The sequence below is a fragment of the Capricornis sumatraensis genome, chromosome 9, assembly GCF_032405125.1.
Source record: "Capricornis sumatraensis isolate serow.1 chromosome 9, serow.2, whole genome shotgun sequence".
NCBI lineage: Eukaryota > Metazoa > Chordata > Mammalia > Artiodactyla > Bovidae > Capricornis > Capricornis sumatraensis.
In genome coordinates this window covers 45,961,779-45,980,444 of record NC_091077.1, presented here as the reverse complement: position 1 = coordinate 45,980,444, position 18,666 = coordinate 45,961,779, and the positions used below count along the sequence as shown (strand labels likewise).

The 18,666-nt window shown below is 45.3% G+C and overlaps 1 protein-coding gene across 3 annotated transcripts in view; it reads right to left on the bottom strand.

Moving 5' to 3' along the window:
- The window catches only part of PCBD2 (pterin-4 alpha-carbinolamine dehydratase 2), a 42,745-nt gene extending 28,113 nt beyond the window's left edge, over positions 1-14,632 (bottom strand). Inside the window, exons 1-3 of one of the 3 annotated variants that reach the window (XM_068980813.1) lie at positions 14,521-14,595; positions 13,800-13,856; positions 11,604-11,735 (exon numbers count right to left, since the gene is read on the bottom strand). In XM_068980813.1, coding sequence (XP_068836914.1) covers positions 11,604-11,735; positions 13,800-13,811 — 144 coding nt within the window. In that variant the 5' untranslated portion in view covers positions 13,812-13,856; positions 14,521-14,595. Of the gene's footprint in view, positions 1-11,603; positions 11,736-13,799; positions 13,857-14,520 lie in introns of all 3 variants that reach the window. The other 2 variants (XM_068980812.1, XM_068980814.1) reach the window with 2 other exon arrangements.
- Positions 14,633-18,666: the final 4,034 nt, after the last annotated feature.

The window sequence follows — 18,666 nt, the reverse complement described above, 5'->3', positions numbered from 1 at the left end:
CAGATTGGATGTGAAGCTCAAAGACCTAAAAATATGGCAGACTGCCCATTTGGTTTCCTTACACTGACAACCTCAGCTGGCATCATAAGAAGCAAAACAAAAACAAAGGAAAGAAGGTTCTGACATTCTTTTCCTAGGGATGCAATATACACGTGCAAATAAAATACCAAATGGACAAAGGAATAAAAAGAAAAAGAAAATGCATCAGCTTATTGGTTCCTTAAAGAGGTCTTCTCTGACAGCTCTCCTCCAGCTGAATTCGGGTTTCCCATTTTTCTCTCCCACATTTTTCTCTCTCTTTTCTGCAGGAGAGGTGGTATCCACACCAACAAACTAATGCAGGGATTGCCGAGCTCAAACCCCAACTCCACTGTGGGGCCTCGGGCAAGTTCCTTAATCTAAACTTTCATATCCTTATCTGTAAAATGAGTCAAATATTCTCTGCGAAGATAGGGATTTGTGAGGATTAAATGAATACATGTGAAGTCCTCAGCACATAGTGCCTGGCCCAGAGTTTGAGTGTTCATTAAGCATTAACTATTAGGATGTTCCTTCATGGCACTTATCACAATGGGCAATTCTACATGCACTATTTTCTTTGATTATGCTCTCTCTCCCCTACTATACTGTAAGCACCATGGAAATGGGGGAAACACCTGCTTTGCTCACCAAGCATCTGTGTCTAGTACAGTGCCTGGCCTACAGTAAGGCCACAGTAACTGTTTATTAGTGTTGAATGCATAAGATTAAAACAAACAAAAAAAACCTTTCACAAAACGTGCAGCACGTGATGAGCTGGGGACAGGATAGGCATAGGTGAGATGCAGTGTCCGAGGGGGAAGAACAGCTTGAAACTGCAGGAAAGAAATGAACCGAAGCACTCGGGGAGGGAGCTCTACCTCCACGGTGTTCCTGCTACCATGCTCCTCCACTGCTGCCCCTGCTCCCCCACCCCTGCTTTCCCCACTTCTTCAGTGAAGGGGATGAACAGGACGACTCAGGCACCTCGCCGTTCTGATCTCTAACGGACTCAAGAGGTAAGGCTAGAGACGGCAGGCGGCTTTGAAGTCCTCTGAGAAGACGACGTCCTAGAAAATGTGACAGGAAGGAACTGGCATTTTCTGAGCAGAGACCAACTTGGTTACAATGAAGCAGCACGAAAGCCAATGAACGCAGAGGGCCTAGAAACAAAAAGCCGTCAGCAAAAAGCCATGGCCTTTCCAGGAGAGTAAGGCGGAGGGGAGGTGCACCCAGACGGGAAGCACAGTCAGGTCCTGGTGACTGATTGCCAAGGCAACTCTTCAGTTTCACGCCTGGGGGCTTGAGAGAATGGTGGTCCAGCTGAGACAAACAAACAGGTTTCTTTTAGGAAATTTCCTTGTAGGAAAGACAGAAAGATAAGAGTTTGCTTACAGAGACATTAAACCTGAGGCAATGCTCAAAGAAGGAGAGAGTGCCACAGGGACCCTCCTCGCCAGCCTTCAGCCCAGCTCACTGAACCAATCTTAGGGCCCTCACCGCCCCACATGTCACAGTAAGATGTGCCCTCTTGCTCCTCGTCCCTGACCTATGCCACCTGCTGGCCCCTCCCCCATAACTCCCGCCCTCTATGAAACCTCTCAGATTTATCCAACCCCTGCCCCGACTCCAGGCGGGCTTCCTGGAGTACACCGCTTTCAGCATCTTAGTATTTCATATTTTAGTGCCTGGCTAGCATGGCAATTTAAAGATCCACATCTTATACAAGTCAGATGTTCCACCTCCGCAACAAAACTGGCAACTCTCCTGGGCAGGGACGAATCAGCTATTTCTTCTGCATCTTCCTCCTTCCCGGCCTTGGACCTAGGCAGTGCCAGTCCTTCAGTGGTCTGGCTGTAGCGAGTCCCAGAGATCTCGCTACACTCACTGATCCTGCCATAGACAGGCCCTCTGGCTCTCAGTGGGGAGACCACATGGCGTCCAGCCCCGACTGGGCCTGCTCCAGGCACATGGTGCACATCCGTGGCCAGGGTTGCAGAGGCAAAGACAAGGCATTTCAAGCCAGTCTGATGAATGATATAGCAGAAGGCCACAATCCTGCCCTACTAGCTGAGAGCACAGGAGCAAAGTGATTCATTAGTAGCATTTGCTATTTTGATAAAACTGATTTTAACAATACAATTAAACTATGCAAATAAATGTAAAGGTCTCCTTTAAATCATTTTCCATAACCTCCGATTGCTCAACAGTGATATCTGGGTTGCTCCCACATAAGTACAGCTTTGTTTGTTCTAGCTGGTGAACAGTCCCTTTCTCAGGGAAGTACTGTCAAACCCATTTTAGGCAGAAAAGTAATCCAACAGGCAATCCTTGGAAAACAAGGAAAACACAGAAGAAATAAAAAAATAAAAACAAAACACCTTTCTGTACCAGAGTAGGATCTAAAAACATTGCTAAGGGAACCAGAGATGAGTTCCTGGTAACTGTGACGCAACCCTAAGTGACCATGGCCAGGCCACGATCTCAGTCTGGGTCAGTGTCCTGTAAAATTCAGGAGACTAATTCTAGTGAGTTAGTCAGAATAGCTCAATCCAGCCTGGATCAGAAGGGCAGTGTGATAGCAATAAATTACCTGCGAGACAGGGGAGAGGGTGTATTACTTTGTTTTATAAAGGTTAAACAGAAAAGAGCACAACATGGAGAGCTCAGAGCCAGGGTGAGCTCAGGGGGGCCACGTGCCTCCTGAGGCCGGAGCAGCACTGGACAGCACCTGGCCACAGAAACCTGAGTGCGGAACTGCATCAGGCACCCAAGGTCCGTATTTCAGAACAGCTGGAGGTGAGTTTCTGTGTCATGGCTCTAATGCACCAAAACTCTACCGACCAAACTCTTGCTGTGCAAACCTGAACACTATTGATAATGGCTGCACTGAAGCAATGGGCTGGCATACCAAAGAAAAACAGAAAAGAATAAGACCAACATATTTTTAAGTGATTACTTAAGGTCTCCTTTAAATTATTTTCCGTAATTATCGAGCCAGCAGTCCATTGTTATTAATTCATATACAGCCTATTTAAGCGGTACCAGCAACGCAGGCTGAAATCAAATGCCTCGGTAATTTCCTAACTTTCGAGTGTTATTTTCTTGTCAGTTAAATTTAAAGCAGCCCATTTGTGACCACATTATACCAAGTTAATCTCATCTAAAGTGCTTCTCAAACCCTAACAGCTACACTAAGGTTTTATACTAATGAAAGCAATTTACATAAATGAAATTTATGTCAATGCATTTCATGACAAATTTTTTATTTTATAATAATTATAGTACTTATATGATAACATCTGTTGATATTCACAGTCTAAACCTGGCAAAGATTTAAACCCACAACATTCTCCATGCATCATGTACATTATCTGTGAAAAGCAATAAAAAAAGCAATGAATGCATTAATCATACCAATATCATCTGCAAAGCATAAATCTGAAATGCCTTTCACGTCAGCTCAGACTGCTTTTTATTTTTTACACACCTGATTTTACGCCATCTGTAAAAGGGCAAGACAAAGACTTTTGAGGAAATTATATTTCTTGGCTGTTTGACTTCTACAAAATACTCAGGCAAAGTTGTGTAAACAGAAGATTTACTATACGACTAAGAAAAAACGATGCAGTTAAAAGTCCATTTTTATTAAAGGACGGTGTAATGACCACAGCATTTTCACATTGCAGTGTGGTGTCATATTTGCATTTTTTACACCTGTTTTACATTTCCCCTCGTCTATCTATCACATGTGTTTTTACAAATATACATCAGGCCTGAACCTATTCTATGGCATAAACAGGAGAAGCAAGACTCTGAATGACATTTTAGGCTCTAATTTCCCTATCTTGATGGACATCAAACCAACATCCCAGCCACCACCCGACAACATCAGCATGTCCTTCCCAGGACTCCCCAGAGCTCCAGGAACAACTTCAAAGTGAAAACCAACATGAATGCACCATACAGATATTCTTACGAGCTTCTTAAATTTTAGATAAGTTTAAAAAATGCTTACCAAAAAAGGTTACATAAATGTGTGCATCTCTACTCTCTACTCCAGTGATAACTATGAACACTTTCTCAGGGTTCTAGCTGGCTAACAAAGCCCATCTGTGGGCACATGTTATGAGCAAGCTACTGGTGTGATACTCGGACAAGTTTTCACTTTACCTGGCTCCTGGACACACAGATACTAGTCTAAACTTTAAAAGCAAAATGATAACCTCCATGGTGCGGAAGCCTCAGGCACATTCTCACTGAAGGGTTTCTCTGCCTTCTCCAGGCAGTGAGCAGCCACTTTGCGGAGTGCTCAGATGTGCCGTTTATATCACAGCATCACTGACTCACAGCTTCGATGCGCACCAAGATGTAGCACGCAACAATGAACAATAAAGCCTGAACTAATTATTTCACAAGGACAGCGCCTGAGACCTCCACCCACGCCCTTTGAGGACCGCTAAGATTGTCATTAACAGTTGTCTGTCTTCTGGTATCAACAAGCCTTTGACTTCACTAACTGTTTCAAAATGTTAACCATAAGCCTATTATCAAATTCCTCAATAAAACATCTTTACAAAGTAAGTCAGCGACAATAACTTTCAACTGTTTTACAGCAGGAGCTCCGGGCACAGGAATAGAAACCATTTTACAAACCCCAAACTCACATATGGTGCTACTGAAGCTAGACACACAGAAACCTCCCCCCACTGGCGCAGCTGCCACAGCCGCGGCCATTCTGAAGGCCTCTCACCACCCCAGTGCCTGAAATCTTTTAATGGCAACAGTTACATTAACCAAAATGTGATGGACAAGATACAGCACGAATAGAGCTTGGACCCTGCCCTGCGAGAGATACTCTACTTGGACCAGCTATTGGACTGAACCATGTACTAACAAAAGAGCCATTTTTGTAGGTTAAACCTGGCTGAGCATCAGCCAGTTCCTAAGAGTCCCTCCAACAAAATCGAATGCCCTGCAGGCAGGCCCACCTAATGAAGCCTAGACAAGGTATAGAAGCTCCTCCATGAATGCAGAGAACTACAGGTCTCTCTCACAAAGCTCATGAATCAAAAGTGCGCTCTATCACCAAGTGGAAACTCTGCATCTCCTGCACCCAGAACTCTTCATTCACTCAAAAGGTATCAAACTAGGTCAGCTGCCCCACCCCCACTCTTTATCTATTCCTGATACAAGTTTGTTTCTGTGCTGAACAGAGGTCCAGTATCCAAGAGTGAGAAATCGGATAGCCTTCCCCCATGGCGGGGGAGGCCTCTGATGCTGCCGGAACCACCTGGCTCCTGCCCTGGAGGGCTCCACCTGCTGGCATCTTGGGTAGCCGGTGCCTGGGTTCCAAAGCTTCACCTTCAGCACCTGCTTCCAAAGCATAAAATTTCCTCCTCTGATTTTGTAAGCTTCCCACTTGTCCCCACATGACAGTGCCTAATAAAATGTATCTTTATGGAAGGCTCACACCCACATTTCTAACTGACATTTTGTTCTTTCAATGCAGTCACCCTGCAGTTGCCAAACACCTCAGAATACGTTTACATGCCACTTAGAGACCTCTCCCTCCTTATGTCTACACGAAGAGAAAGAAAAGCCAAACTCCTTTACAAATGCTGACCCCACCCTGAGTCTAAGCACTCCGAATGTCGAAACTTCCTGCCTCAGCCTTGGCACTGCTGTGCTCAGAAAACTCATGGAGTCTCACCATTGCCTTTGCATCGCCACTGAGGAAAGACAGTGGGCTGACGGCAACCGAAACCCACAGCCACTTCCTCCACCTATGCCATGAGGATCCCTCGGGAATTTTCACACGTATAATCACTAAGTATCTGCACTGATCTGAGCTACCAAATGCACGTGAACTATTTGGAACTAACCATATCTTGGAATAAAATGTCTGAAAGGAAAAAAAAAATCTTCTTTATAGTAAAACCTAGTATAACCCAAAGCATTGAGAAGTAGGTTTTTCATCCAGGGTAAATGAAAATCTTTCTAAAATGTGTGGTTCAAATTCTACAGGAATAAAATAAATGAATTCTAAAGCAAACTTAGGATACCATTTCATGTATACCCACCACATAAACAAAGCATTTAAAAACTGTAACACCCAACAAAGGTAATCTCACTTCTGAAAGATTTATTATAAGTAAAATGACAAGACTATGTAAAGAACTGAAAAATGTTCACACCCTACTTAGCGAACAAAACAGAACATTTTTTACCTATATATTCAGCAAAGACCAAATATATATATATGCTAATACCCAGTGTGGAGTGAAGCCTTTTAAGGGAGACGCAGGTCGTCAGCTCTGCCCACAAGTCCCTCCAGGGTATAAAGTCAAGGCCTGGAGAGGTGCTGTCACATGGGGCATAGCGGGCCTCCCATAACTCTGCCAAGGGCAGGGCTGCAGTGAGGGAGACATGGGCTTAGCAAGGGGCACACATGCGTGTGGAAATGCCTGCTCACAATAAAGAAATTACAAGCCCACGGGGCTAGAGTGGACATCTTGTCATATCCATCTGGCATACATGGGGAGCTGTACCTAGAAAATAAATGTGTAGACTCAGACAACGGGTAAGTGTATTTTAAAAGTTGATAAACATCACTTAACTGCCCTGCAAAGAGGATGCATTAGTTGACACTCCGATCTCTTCACTCTCCATCTCTCACATCACAGCTGCACTTCCCTCCTCACCAGCTTAGACTCCAAGGTCCAATATTTTGACCCCTTATCTGCACATGTCCTTAGTTTCCTTGCCCCCTATTCCTCCACTGCACTCTTCTAGCAAAAGTTTAGCGCTTGTTAGAAGTTCATGCAACCCAACGACAAAAAACAAACAACCTATTCAAAAAATGGGCAGAAGATCCAAATAGACATTTTTCCAAAAGAGACATACAGATGGCCAAGAGGCACAGGAAAAGATGCACAGCATCACTGATCACTGGAGAAATGCGAACGCAAACTATGACGAGGTGCCGCCTCACAGCAGCCAGCATGGCTGCCGCGAGAACAGCCACAAAGAAACGCAAAAGAGAGTGTGCAGAAACGGGAGCCCGGCGGGGGGATGTAAACTGGCAAAGCCACTGTGAAAAAAAGTTTGGAGGTCCCTTAAAAAAACTAAAAACAGAGTTGCCATACGATCCGACAATCCCCCTCCTTAAGCATATATCTGGACAAAAAGATACACGCACCCTACTTTCACGGCAGCACTATTTACAATAGTCAAGACACGGGCATGACCTAAATGCCCATCAACAGACGCAGGAATAGGAAGACGCAGTGTGTATAAAAACGGAATACTGCTCAGCCACAGAAAGGACGGAATAACACCATGTGCAGCAACATGGATGGACCTAGAGATCATACAAAGTGAAGTACATCAGGAAGAGAGAGAGAGACATCACATGCTGTCCTCATATGTGGGATCCAAAATACGACACAGATCTACCCACAAAACAGAAACAGACTCACAGACATAGAGAACAGATTTGCTGACGGGTAGGGATGGACTAGGAGTTTGAAACTAGTAGGCACAAACTATTACATAGAGGCTGGATAAACAACAAGGTCCTACTATACAGCACAAGAAATTATACCATGACATACCATAATAGAAAAGAATATGAAAAATAATGTGTATATAGATAAATAAAACTGAATCACTGAACAGTAAGAATTAATGCAACATTGTAAATCAACTGTACTTCAATAAAAGAAATTAATTAAAAAAAAAAAACTTCAGCCTTCATTAAGCCCAACCCAGCACCTTCTTCAAGCCTGTGAAAAAACACACAGGATCTTCACCTTAAATGTTTGCCCATAAATCTCCAGTGACACTGAGACTGCTCAGCAACCAACCACATTTCACTAGTTCCTTCACTGTCTTAGTCTCTAAGAGGACTGTTTCTTGCCTATTTTCCTATTTCCCCAGATCTCACCCCTCCCTCCCACCCTGACTCATTCTCAGTTGATGACTTCACTTTAAAAAAACAGAAGCCATCAAAAGAGAAAACCACCTCTTCTTCCCAGGACAAACGTAGCAACCTACCTGCACCTGTACACGTACACTCAGCATTCCTTCCTATCACAATGGACACGCGCACCTGCACCTCCACCTGCTCGTTCCAGCCCATCCCAGCCATGATGGTGCGTTCATAATTACCCTTTCTGGAGGCTCCCTGTTATCTCCAGCCTGAACTCTGATCTCGTATCTCCAGCTGCTGATTGACATTGCCACTTAGGTGACTAGTATCTCAAACCTGACATGTCCAACACAGGGATTCTTAATTCCCTATCCTGATCTCTGCCCCACTTTCCTCAGCCAAGAAAATGACACCACCCTTTACCCTACAGCTAGAGCCAGAGCCTTGGGATCATCCTTGACCCTCTCCTTCTCCCCACATCCAATCTGATAGTCTGGACTGTCCTACCTTCAAAATAAATGAGAAATCCTTCATTTCTCTCCACATTCCACTGCCACTGCCAGGGTCTCCCACCTTCTCTTGCCTAGCCTATTACATAGCAACTTCCACACTCTGCCTGCTGCCACTCTTGCCCTTCCACCATCTGCTCACAGCGGAACAGCCAGGGTGAGCTCTTTAGAACATAACCCAAACCATGGCACTTCTCTGCCTGCAATTCTCCAGGAGCTGTCTTTCACAGGGTTAAACTCAAACTCCTTGTCAAGATCACAAAGTCCCTGTGCTTGGCCCCTCCCTCTCTTTAACCCCTTCTCCCTTCTGTCCCCTCCAGAACGCTGGCCTCCTGGCTCTTCCACGATCATGCCAAGATCCCTGGTGCTCTAGGAATCTGGTCCCTGCTGTCTCTTTACCCGCAGCGCCGTTCTCCAGCTCCTCACGTGCTGAACTCCCTTGTATTACTCAGGCCTCAGAGTCCCCTCCCCAGGCCCCTCCATCATAAACAGTGAGCTCACCTCTTCACCCCTGTCCATCCCAATATCCTGATTTACTCTCCCTCTTGACCTATCACTACCTAAAATTACACTATCTATTCATTTGTTTATTGCCTAACTTCTCCACTAGAATGGGAGCTACGTGCACTTAGAATAGTGTCTGGCACAGGGGAGGTGCTTAATAAATATCCGTTAATGAGTATTACCTTTACAATAAAAATTAAACTACTTTTTAGAAATTTAAATGCATGTACAATTGTCACATTATGAATAAACTACACATGTGGAGAAAGACTACAAGAGGATAGAAAAAAAGATGGAAATAGTTGCAATGGGAAAAATTTTTTTTTATTTATACAACCCTAATGTTTTATAGCATTGCTTTATAGTTTAAAATGTACCTTTTCTGTATTGAAAAATAAGTGAAAGATAAGTGAGGATCTAACAGGGCCAGAGGGTCACCACCCTAAACATTAGTTGTGAAAAAGACAAAATCAGCCTGGCAGCTGCCTGGACTATGATCGCCTAAGCCTCTAAGTTGCTAGAAGCCTTCCTGGCACTCACATCTAGGCCATGGTGTTGAAAATCAACATCCAGACAGGGTTGCCCTGTGACCAACAAAAATAACAGTGACTGTAACAGTGACTGTAATCGTGACAATAACAGAGTGTAATACAGAGAATCACGGACACCACGCCACAGTATCTCAACACAGACAAAACATAAACACTGTCCAAATCACAAAATACCACACACCCACCCACCCCCCAGGCTAATGAGAGGCTGCTGCTTCTTTACCAGTTTCAGCTTTGGTCCCACTGTAGGCCATTCTCTCTACGATAACACTTATTAAAATAGTGAGTCATAGAAGAACCCATTTTCTGACAGCATCCAACCCAGATCTGAGCCCTGATCCTTAAAGACTCCAAAATCACAAGCACCAGCCCAAACTCTGTGATAAATTTTTCCCTACACCATCCTCCTGAGATGCCCCACAGCACCCCGTAGAGGGTAAGTGCTCTCCCTCACCACAACAAGCAACAGCCCAACTTGTTCAGCTATGGCCATGTTCCCGGTGGGCTCTGGGTGGTGGGCCGCTGGCACTTGTCATGACATCGGTTGCCATTACAGGCCTTACTGCTGAAGTCACAGAAGCCTGGCTGGAAAACTGACCCCAGGACATAATCTCAGGGCTGGTTCTCTGAATATGTGCCCTGATATCAGCTGATCTTCTTAACACCTGCCTCTTTCTCCTGAAAGGTGAGTGAAGGTAGGGTAAAAAAGAGAGTCAAGTTAATTAAATGTCCTGGTGAATAATATTACTGTTAATCAAGGATGCCCTGCACAGCTTCCAAAGGTACCCTGAGCACAAGGTTAAGAGTGGGGCTGGATGACTGACTCATGGGCAGAGCCTTAGGCAACACTACTCAAGTACTTTAAGCCACATGTTCAAGCCCAATAAATTAGCCCAGGCTTAAAGAAGTCAGGCTGTACACATGTAAGAATTTTAATAAGCTTGGAAAATGCTACCTAGAGCTTATGCACAAGCTTACTGTACCAATGGGATTCCCTGCCACCAGCCACAGAGTGCTAAGCCCCTGACAAGAGCCGTCGAGCACGTGGGGCAGCAGGGACAAGGAGCCAGCTTGGTCCAGGCTTCCTCAGGAGTGGGAGACACAGCAGAAGGCTGGCAGCCAGATGGATGGAGAGCAGAATGGGCGTGCAGCACAGTGGAGCCAACGGCATTTACTAGGAAAACATGTCGAAAGTTTCTTTGGTGGAAATCTGGTCCTCACACACCCTTCCAGAAACTAGCAAACACTGTAATCAATGTCGCATTTATCCAATGCTTGTTTGTACCCAGAACTGTGTTAGGTACAATAGACAGTTATTTGAGCAAACATGGTCTCTGCCTTCTAGATGCTGACACCTAATATAAATAAAAACAATAAATCTGTCCAGAGGATTACCAAACTAACTGAACAAACATGGAACAGTCTAAAGCATGGACCTTATATAAATGCAGTGGAGTAAGAACTGAAGGGTAAGTCATGGGAGATGACTCTCTAAACAGGGTGGAGCCCTATGGAACAGTTCCCCTGTTAAGGCTCAATCTTCAAGGTGGGGGCCAGCTTTCAAGAAAAGTTACAAGGGCTGGCTATTGGACTTGGAGAAAATGAACCAATCAGAGAAGAGGGTGCAGCCTGGGGAATGATTTAGAGACAGAAATGCAACTATCAGGAGAAAGAAAACCTGACAACCAAACAAGAAAACTCGGGGAAATCAGTCAAGCAGGGGTATGTTTTTCAACCATTTTCCTCATGCCCCCTTGTGATAAATATAAAAAGCTGACACCCCATTAATGTTATTTAAAATTTGAAAAGGAATTAAATATCCTAACCAACACCAAATCAGAGCAACAGTGGTTTCAGAATTTGACTTTTCCAAATCACACAAATCATCCCCTTGCCCTAAAGCTGAGAATCACCCAGTTGGGTGGCAGTAACTGTCAACAAGGAAAGAGTAATTATCAATGAATTACTTAGGAAGAAAAGATTTAGATCCTGGATCCACAGGGCACCAGACACCAGTACTAAATAAAGTTACAGCCTAAGGTGACCAAAAAAAAAAACATGGCACAAGCAAAAATATGTACTAATTACCTGATTAAAATTTTTGAAAGAGAACTCTTTGTAGATGGCATCTCTCTCACTTAATTCCAACCATCCTGCTGCTTTAAGGTCAAGTATCATCTGGCTCCTCTCCTCTGCAGTCAACTGGTGGGTACCTGCTGACTATGAAAAGAACATATTTAATACCTGAAATATAGAGGTTTGGTTAAATTCAAATACATGTACAGCTCTTTACTTATGTAGAGATACAGAAAAAAGTGTTAAGGACAACGATTTCTAACCATTTCCGATACTTTCGTCCTCAAAATACAAAGTTCTCAAAAGAGATAAAAACAAGACTAGCTCTGTACAAAAGAAGTTGCCTCCACGGTATGTGGGCTTATCACCCCTTACAAACGCCTCTAACTTTACAATTCAGCTTTCCTGGTTTCTTACAGATAAAGTTGAGATTGACCATTTGGACATCTTACCAAAGATCAGAACCAATGGCCAACATTCCAGGACTTAGGAAACTGAGGTAACACACTCACCCAAGGAAACACTGCAAGTCCAGCAGCTGAACCAGGATTAGAACTCAGGACTCTCAACTCCTGGGCCACTCTCTTTGGATGGCCCCATATCACCTCAGCAGCCTTCAGTCCTTACTCACATGGGTCTCAACTATCTGAGTTCATCATCCCCTTTCAATTCTAATTAAGACCGATCAATCCTCAGAGAGGAAAAAACAAATGCACATTTACAGGGGATTTTGTAAAATAACTTCTGGGCGCTCTTACACCCTCTGGGCTATAGGTTAAAAAGCCCTTGCTTTAGTGGAGTGAGTTTTCTCAGAAGCGTCAGTAAGACAAACTCCCTCAACCATCTGGCCACAGCACTGCCCACTTGGAAGCACTTGTGCACAGCTGTCCACCCTGTTCCTATTCATCCTGCTGAGGACACTCCCAAACCCAGAGTTCTGTTAGCTGACAGGCCCACACCTGCCGTGCTGCTCGTTTTTTAACTGAAAGAACTCCAAGCAGCATGACAGACGGAAGAAAAGAGCACCCTAGGAGAAGTCAGAAGAGGTATGTTCTCATTCTGGCATAACTGCCCACCAGTACCTCCTGTCTTACCCGTACGCTGGGCTACTACCTGCTCAGGTGAGGGAGGGACTGGCCCCAGAAAGAATGAACTAACTTAAGGGTTCCTTATCAAAGGGCAAAGAGGCTGAGCTGGATACGCTGCCGTGAAACTTCAACTCATTCCCACTTCAGAAATCCTAAAACCCTTTATCAGTGTAATGAAGAAGGCAAAGTAAGTAAACTTATAGAAAATTTGCCAAAAGGGAAAAAGGATGCTAAGGAGCCAACCTTCTAGTTTCTCTTCCTTGCTTAGTCAGCTACCCTTCCCTACAATTAACAGGAGATAATGAGAATGCTGCTTAATTAAATAAAAACGTTTAAAGGCTTGTTATGAAAAACCACATACTTTCATTAGCTTTTTCATGACAGCTATGAAAAAGTTCACAGAAGACCTATTACAGGAAATTACCTAAAATTTTTAAACATTTAAATATTTTAATTCAACTAAGGCTATTTTCCCAAGGAAACAGAATTATCATTGAATAGCTGCAAAGAAAACTATTAACTATGCTGTAGGTTATGCAGCAGTCACTGGGAGTCTGCGGAGCGCACTCTGAGCTGTTTTCCTCCTCCCTAAACCTCCACATCTCCAGTGAGGTCCATGAACTGTGCTCACTACTGGTGCCTACCTAGGAACAGGAACCAAGTTCAGAACTGTAAAATGGAGTCACTTCACCCGTATAACATAAACAGTCCCCTTAAGGACACACACTCCACAGAACCCTTTGTGGTGGACTTAATTTTCTTTCTGTGGGAGCTATGCAGAGAGACAGGGAAAGCCCAGGATTTGGAGAGCAATCTTCAATCCAAGCCTAGCTTTGTTACTTTCAGCTGTGGATGCTGAGTAAATCTTAGCCTCTCTGAATTGCAATGTTTTAGAGTGCGGATGTTACAACATACACCTGCCAAGATTTTTACAAGGCTTAAAGAGATCTTAAGTGTGGAGGCACCCAGCATAGAGCCTGGCACGTGGCAGCCACTCCAAACGCACCTGTTTGTTCACTCCTCCCCAATGCCACAACTGTACTCGATCACCAGCGCCCCAGATAGAAGTATGCCTTAGGACACGCCTAGGTGACAGTAAGCACTCAACTTGTGTTCTCACCTTAAAGGCCATGAAGCAGAATGCTTATCTTCTCCATCATCGAGTCACATTTTTTTTCTATTAAAAAAAAATTCAAACTGCCAAATGGGCTCCAGCAAGCAATTTAAGAAAATGAAACGGTGAGTTTAATACAACATATTCCCACTAGGTGGTGCTGCATGTTAAAACTTTCAAGTCAATTTACCCCCAATATGTTAATTTATAAAATGAGAAAACGCACCCGGCGCCTCTAGGTATTAAAAAAAAAAAAAAAAATCAGTGTGCAACTCAAAAGATAATTAATTAGCAAATACTCCAAAAAATTAACACCAAGAAAAGGAGTTAATTCAACACTCAGGGCCCCGTTTACAGAGAGGGAGAGACGGTGCCTGCTCTCACCGACCGGACAATCTAAACGAGCCGACAAGCAGCTTTAGTCACATCACAAGTGAAGAATTATCACAACTGCTTTGCATACTTTTTTTTCTTTTTACACCTCAGTCGTGGTGGTTTGTTTTCCGGTTGGCAATTTCGGAGACTACGACGAAATTCTAAGCCAAGAAAAAACTGGAAGATGCTACGGCCACCCCTGTCTCAGACCAGCGCGTCGGCAGGTGCCGGGTGCCCAAACGTGGCTACCCGAAGTCCGGGCCCACTTCGGGGCCTGCCGCGGTCCCTTCACCCCTCGGCCGGCATGGCTGGGCCTCGCCCTGCTCCCGCACCGCGGGCCCTCGGCACTCACCATGGCTGCGAGGCTCTGGCTCCTGCCTCTCAGCGCCGCGAACCAGCGCCGCGTCGCGCCCCGCGTCCCCAGCGCCGCCGCCATAGCCTCGCGCCCAGGGCTGCCCGGAGCGCTGCCTGCCCGCCGCCCGCCGCCCCGGAACCAGGGGCCGTGCGGGAGGCTCCCAGCTGCAGCCCAGACCGTCCCGCAACGCCTGCCCCGCCGCGCAGGCCCAGACGCGGACCGGCCCCGGAAGGTCTCCAGGAGCTCCGATGGCGGGCAACTCCGCAGGCCCCCGCAGGCCCCCGCAGGCCCCCGCAGGCCCCCGCAGGCCCCCGCAGGCCCCCGCAGGCCCCCGCAGGCCCCCGCAGGCCCCCGCCGCTGTCAGCCCCGGCTTGAAGGGCCTTCGGCGTCATCGCCGCTCGGGTGCCAGGTTTCCCGCCTGGTGCGGGGCGGGTAGGGGGGCTGGCGCGGCTCTGAGGATGGACCTGCAGTTCGCTTTTCGGTGTCCAACCCTTGGGTTGTCGCTGCCTCGCCCACTGTCTGACCTCGTTGGGGCAAACAGCACCTGTGGGCTGGAGGATGTCGCGGACGGCGACAGGAAGAGATGAGCTGCAGGGGGGTCGGGGGTGACTGGAGACCACTGCGCTCTACTAGCGGTTGTTGGACAGTGAACTACAGCGATGCAAACAGGGCCTTCTAAGTAGGGGAGCCACCGGTTGAGTCTAAGCTCTGCTTTGTTATTACTTAGCTGCCAGTGTCCTGGGCAGACTAACTCATCTCTCTGTCTAGATAAATAATTTGGAAAACCTAGCTCACAGTGCTTTCTAAAAGGTAGCACACTCAATATATAGTAGGCATCCCGGATATAACATGTGGACAGATTTAGATAAATTATATATATATATATATATATATATATATATATGGACAAAAGGGGTAGTCTTTCTTATATATATTTGTATTAGTATTTTATTATCTTTTTTTTTGAGATATAATTCACATACCATAAAATTCATCCCTTTAAAGGGTACAATTTAGTGGGTTTTAGTATATTCTTTTTTTTTTTACTAAATAGTTCAAGCAAATTAATAATGTTTTGCAGAGAACATAACAATACACTCAGGAATATACTTCTGAAACTATGAGAGTCCATTTAAGTTCAGCTTAGCAGCTGCTAGCATTTGGTTTTATTTCCCATGTGGACTTGGAAAAAAATAAAGCCTTTTCACCTAAAATAGTCTAAAATTCAGACTTATGGCCCAACCCATCTTCACTCTTGCCCACCTGATGAAAACTCAGCAGAGGAATCTTGCTGTAGACCTTCATCAAACATCACTGGTCTCAAGGCATTTATCTGAGACATCCTAGTTTCCTTTGCCTGATGCCATAACATGGATATATACAAGAGCTGGAACTGTAGATTGTATTTCCAAAATTTACTTTGGGCATTTAGGATCATGAAAAATGTTCTACTGTCTTGCTCATTGAAGTGAGAACAGAAATTAACTGGTAGTTGTGAAGTAACAAGTTGGAGACCACTCATCATTTTCCTTCCCTAATACCACTGGACGAGACTGTGACACGTCAGCTCTTGTCCTGAAAGCACTAGCAGCAGTTAGCTGGTTATGGTCCAGGGAGAGTGATGTCCACTGACAGGGGCTGTGAATGCCCTGCCCTAACATAGAGCTCTCTTACTAGGATCTAAGTCCCTTAGCAAAGATTTACTGGGCACGTCCTCTGTAATGGACACTGTTGAGAAAAACAGCCTCCTGCTCACAGTCTTTCATGTCCTGCTTGGCCACATGGACTAGGCCTTGGGCCTGGAACGCTTCCTTACCAAAAAAGAGCCCACACAGCCTGTGCCAGGCTGATTGGCCTGTGAGAGTACCCTTCCTTGTTTCAGACTGAATGTGTGCCCCTTTATTCTGCGGAAGTATGGATGTCAGTGACCCTGGGGCACACACCATTTCAGAATGTCACATTCGGTGGGGGAGAGGGTGGCACTAGATGGGTGCTCTTTGGCCATAGGCTGGGGGTGAGGGACATCCTTGAGCCATGAGGGACCTATGCACACTACTGGGACTGACCTTGCTGTCTTTTCTCATGAGAATAAAAACGCTGTTCTATCCAGTGCTTGACCATGTTGTTTTCCTAGGTAACTCTAATACCAAGAAGACAGGGACAAAAGAGTTGGGCTTACATCCCTGGTGGCTGGCATTGTGATGATTCTTGCTCTCCTCCATGGAGCTGCAGTCCCCTCCTAGCACGGGTTCCTGGTATACAGTGTTCTCAACAGACAAGTTTGACTGGTCTTAGACCACTTCGTTCCCCTCTAGTTCTCTTTCCCTCAACACCAGTGCTTCCCAGCTGACCCTCTACACTTGTCCTTCCAGGAACCACCTCTGTTCCATGTTTCCCTCCAGGGGAACCTCTGTAGCCTGCCTCAGCTAAGTGTCAGAGGAAAAGCCATGGATCTGCTGGTCATCCTGGGAGCCTTTCCTCACCCTCCAGACTAGTATTGGGCCCCACTATATATGAAACCATAGGAAAACTCCTGTCTCTTTGATAGGATAACTCCCACTCTGGGAATCTGCAACCAAGAGAAGATTATATCAGTTCAGTACAGTTCAGTCGGTCAGTCGTCTCCGACTCTTTGCGACCCCATGAATCGCAGCACACCAGGCCTCCCTGTCCGTCACCAACTCCCGGAGTTTACTCAAACTCATGTCCATCGAGTCAGCGATGCCATTCAGCCATCTCATCCTCGGTCGTCCCCTTCTCCTCCTGCCCTCAATCCCTCCCAGCATCAGAGTCCTTTCCAATGAGTCAACTCTTCGCATGAGGTGGCCAAAGTATTGGAGTTACAGCCTCAGCATCAGTCCTTCCAATGAACACCCAGGACTGGTCTCCTTTAAGATGGACTGGTTGGATCTCCTTGCAGTCCAAGGGACTCTCAAGAGTCTTCTCCAACACCACAGTTCAAAAGCATCAATTCTTCGGCACTCAGCTTTCTTCACAGTCCAACTCTCACATCCATACATGACTACTGCAAAAACCATAGCCTTGACTAGATGGACCTTTGTTGGCAATGTGATATCTCTGCTTTTTAATATGCTATCTAGGTTAGTCATAACTTTCCTTCCAAGGAGTAAGTGTCTTTTAATTTCATGGCTGCAATCACCATCTGCAGTGATTTTGGAGCCCAAAAAAATAAAGTCTGACACTGTTTCCACTGTTTCCCCATCTATTTCCCATGAAGTAATGGGACCGGATGCCATGATCTTCGTTTTCTGAATGTTGAGCTTTAAGCCAACTTTTTCGCTCTCCTCTTTCACTTTCATCAAGAGGCTTTTATTTCCTCTTCACTTTCTGCCATAAGGGTGGTGTCATCTGCATATCTGAGGTGATTGATATTTCTCCCGGCAATCTTGATTCCAGCTTGTGCTTCTTCCAGCCCAGCATTTCTCATGACATACTCTGCATATAAGTTAAATAAGCAGGGTGACAATATGCAGCCTTGACGTACTCCTTTTCCTCTTTGGAACCAGTCTGTTGTTCCATGTCCAGTTCTAACTGTTGCTTCCTGACCTGCATGTAGATTTCTCAAGAGACAGGTTAGGTGGTCTGGTACTTCCATCTCTTGAAGAATTTTCCACAGTTTATTGTGATCCACACAGTCAAAGGCTTTGGCATAGTCAATAAAGCAGAAATAGATGTTTTTCTGGAACTCTCTTTCTTGCTTTTTCGATGATCCAGCGGATGTTGGCAATTTGATCTCTGGTTCTTCTGCCTTTCCTAAAACCAGCTTGAACATCAGGAAGTTCATGGTTCATGTATTGCTGAAGTCTGGCTTGGAGAATTTTGAGTATTACTTTACTAGTGTGTGAGATGAGTGCAACTGTGCAGTAGTTTGTGCATTCTTTGGCATTGCCTTTCTTTGGGATTGGAATGAAAACTGACCTTTTCCAGTCCTGTGGCCACTGCTGAGTTTTCCAAATTTACTGGTATATTGAGTGCAGCACTTTCAGAGCATCACCTTTCAGGATTTGAAATAGCTCAACTAGAATTCCATCACCTCCACTAGCTTTGTTCATAGTGATGCTTTCTAAGGCCCACTTGACTTCACATTCCAGGAATGAAGATTATATACACAACCATAAATCC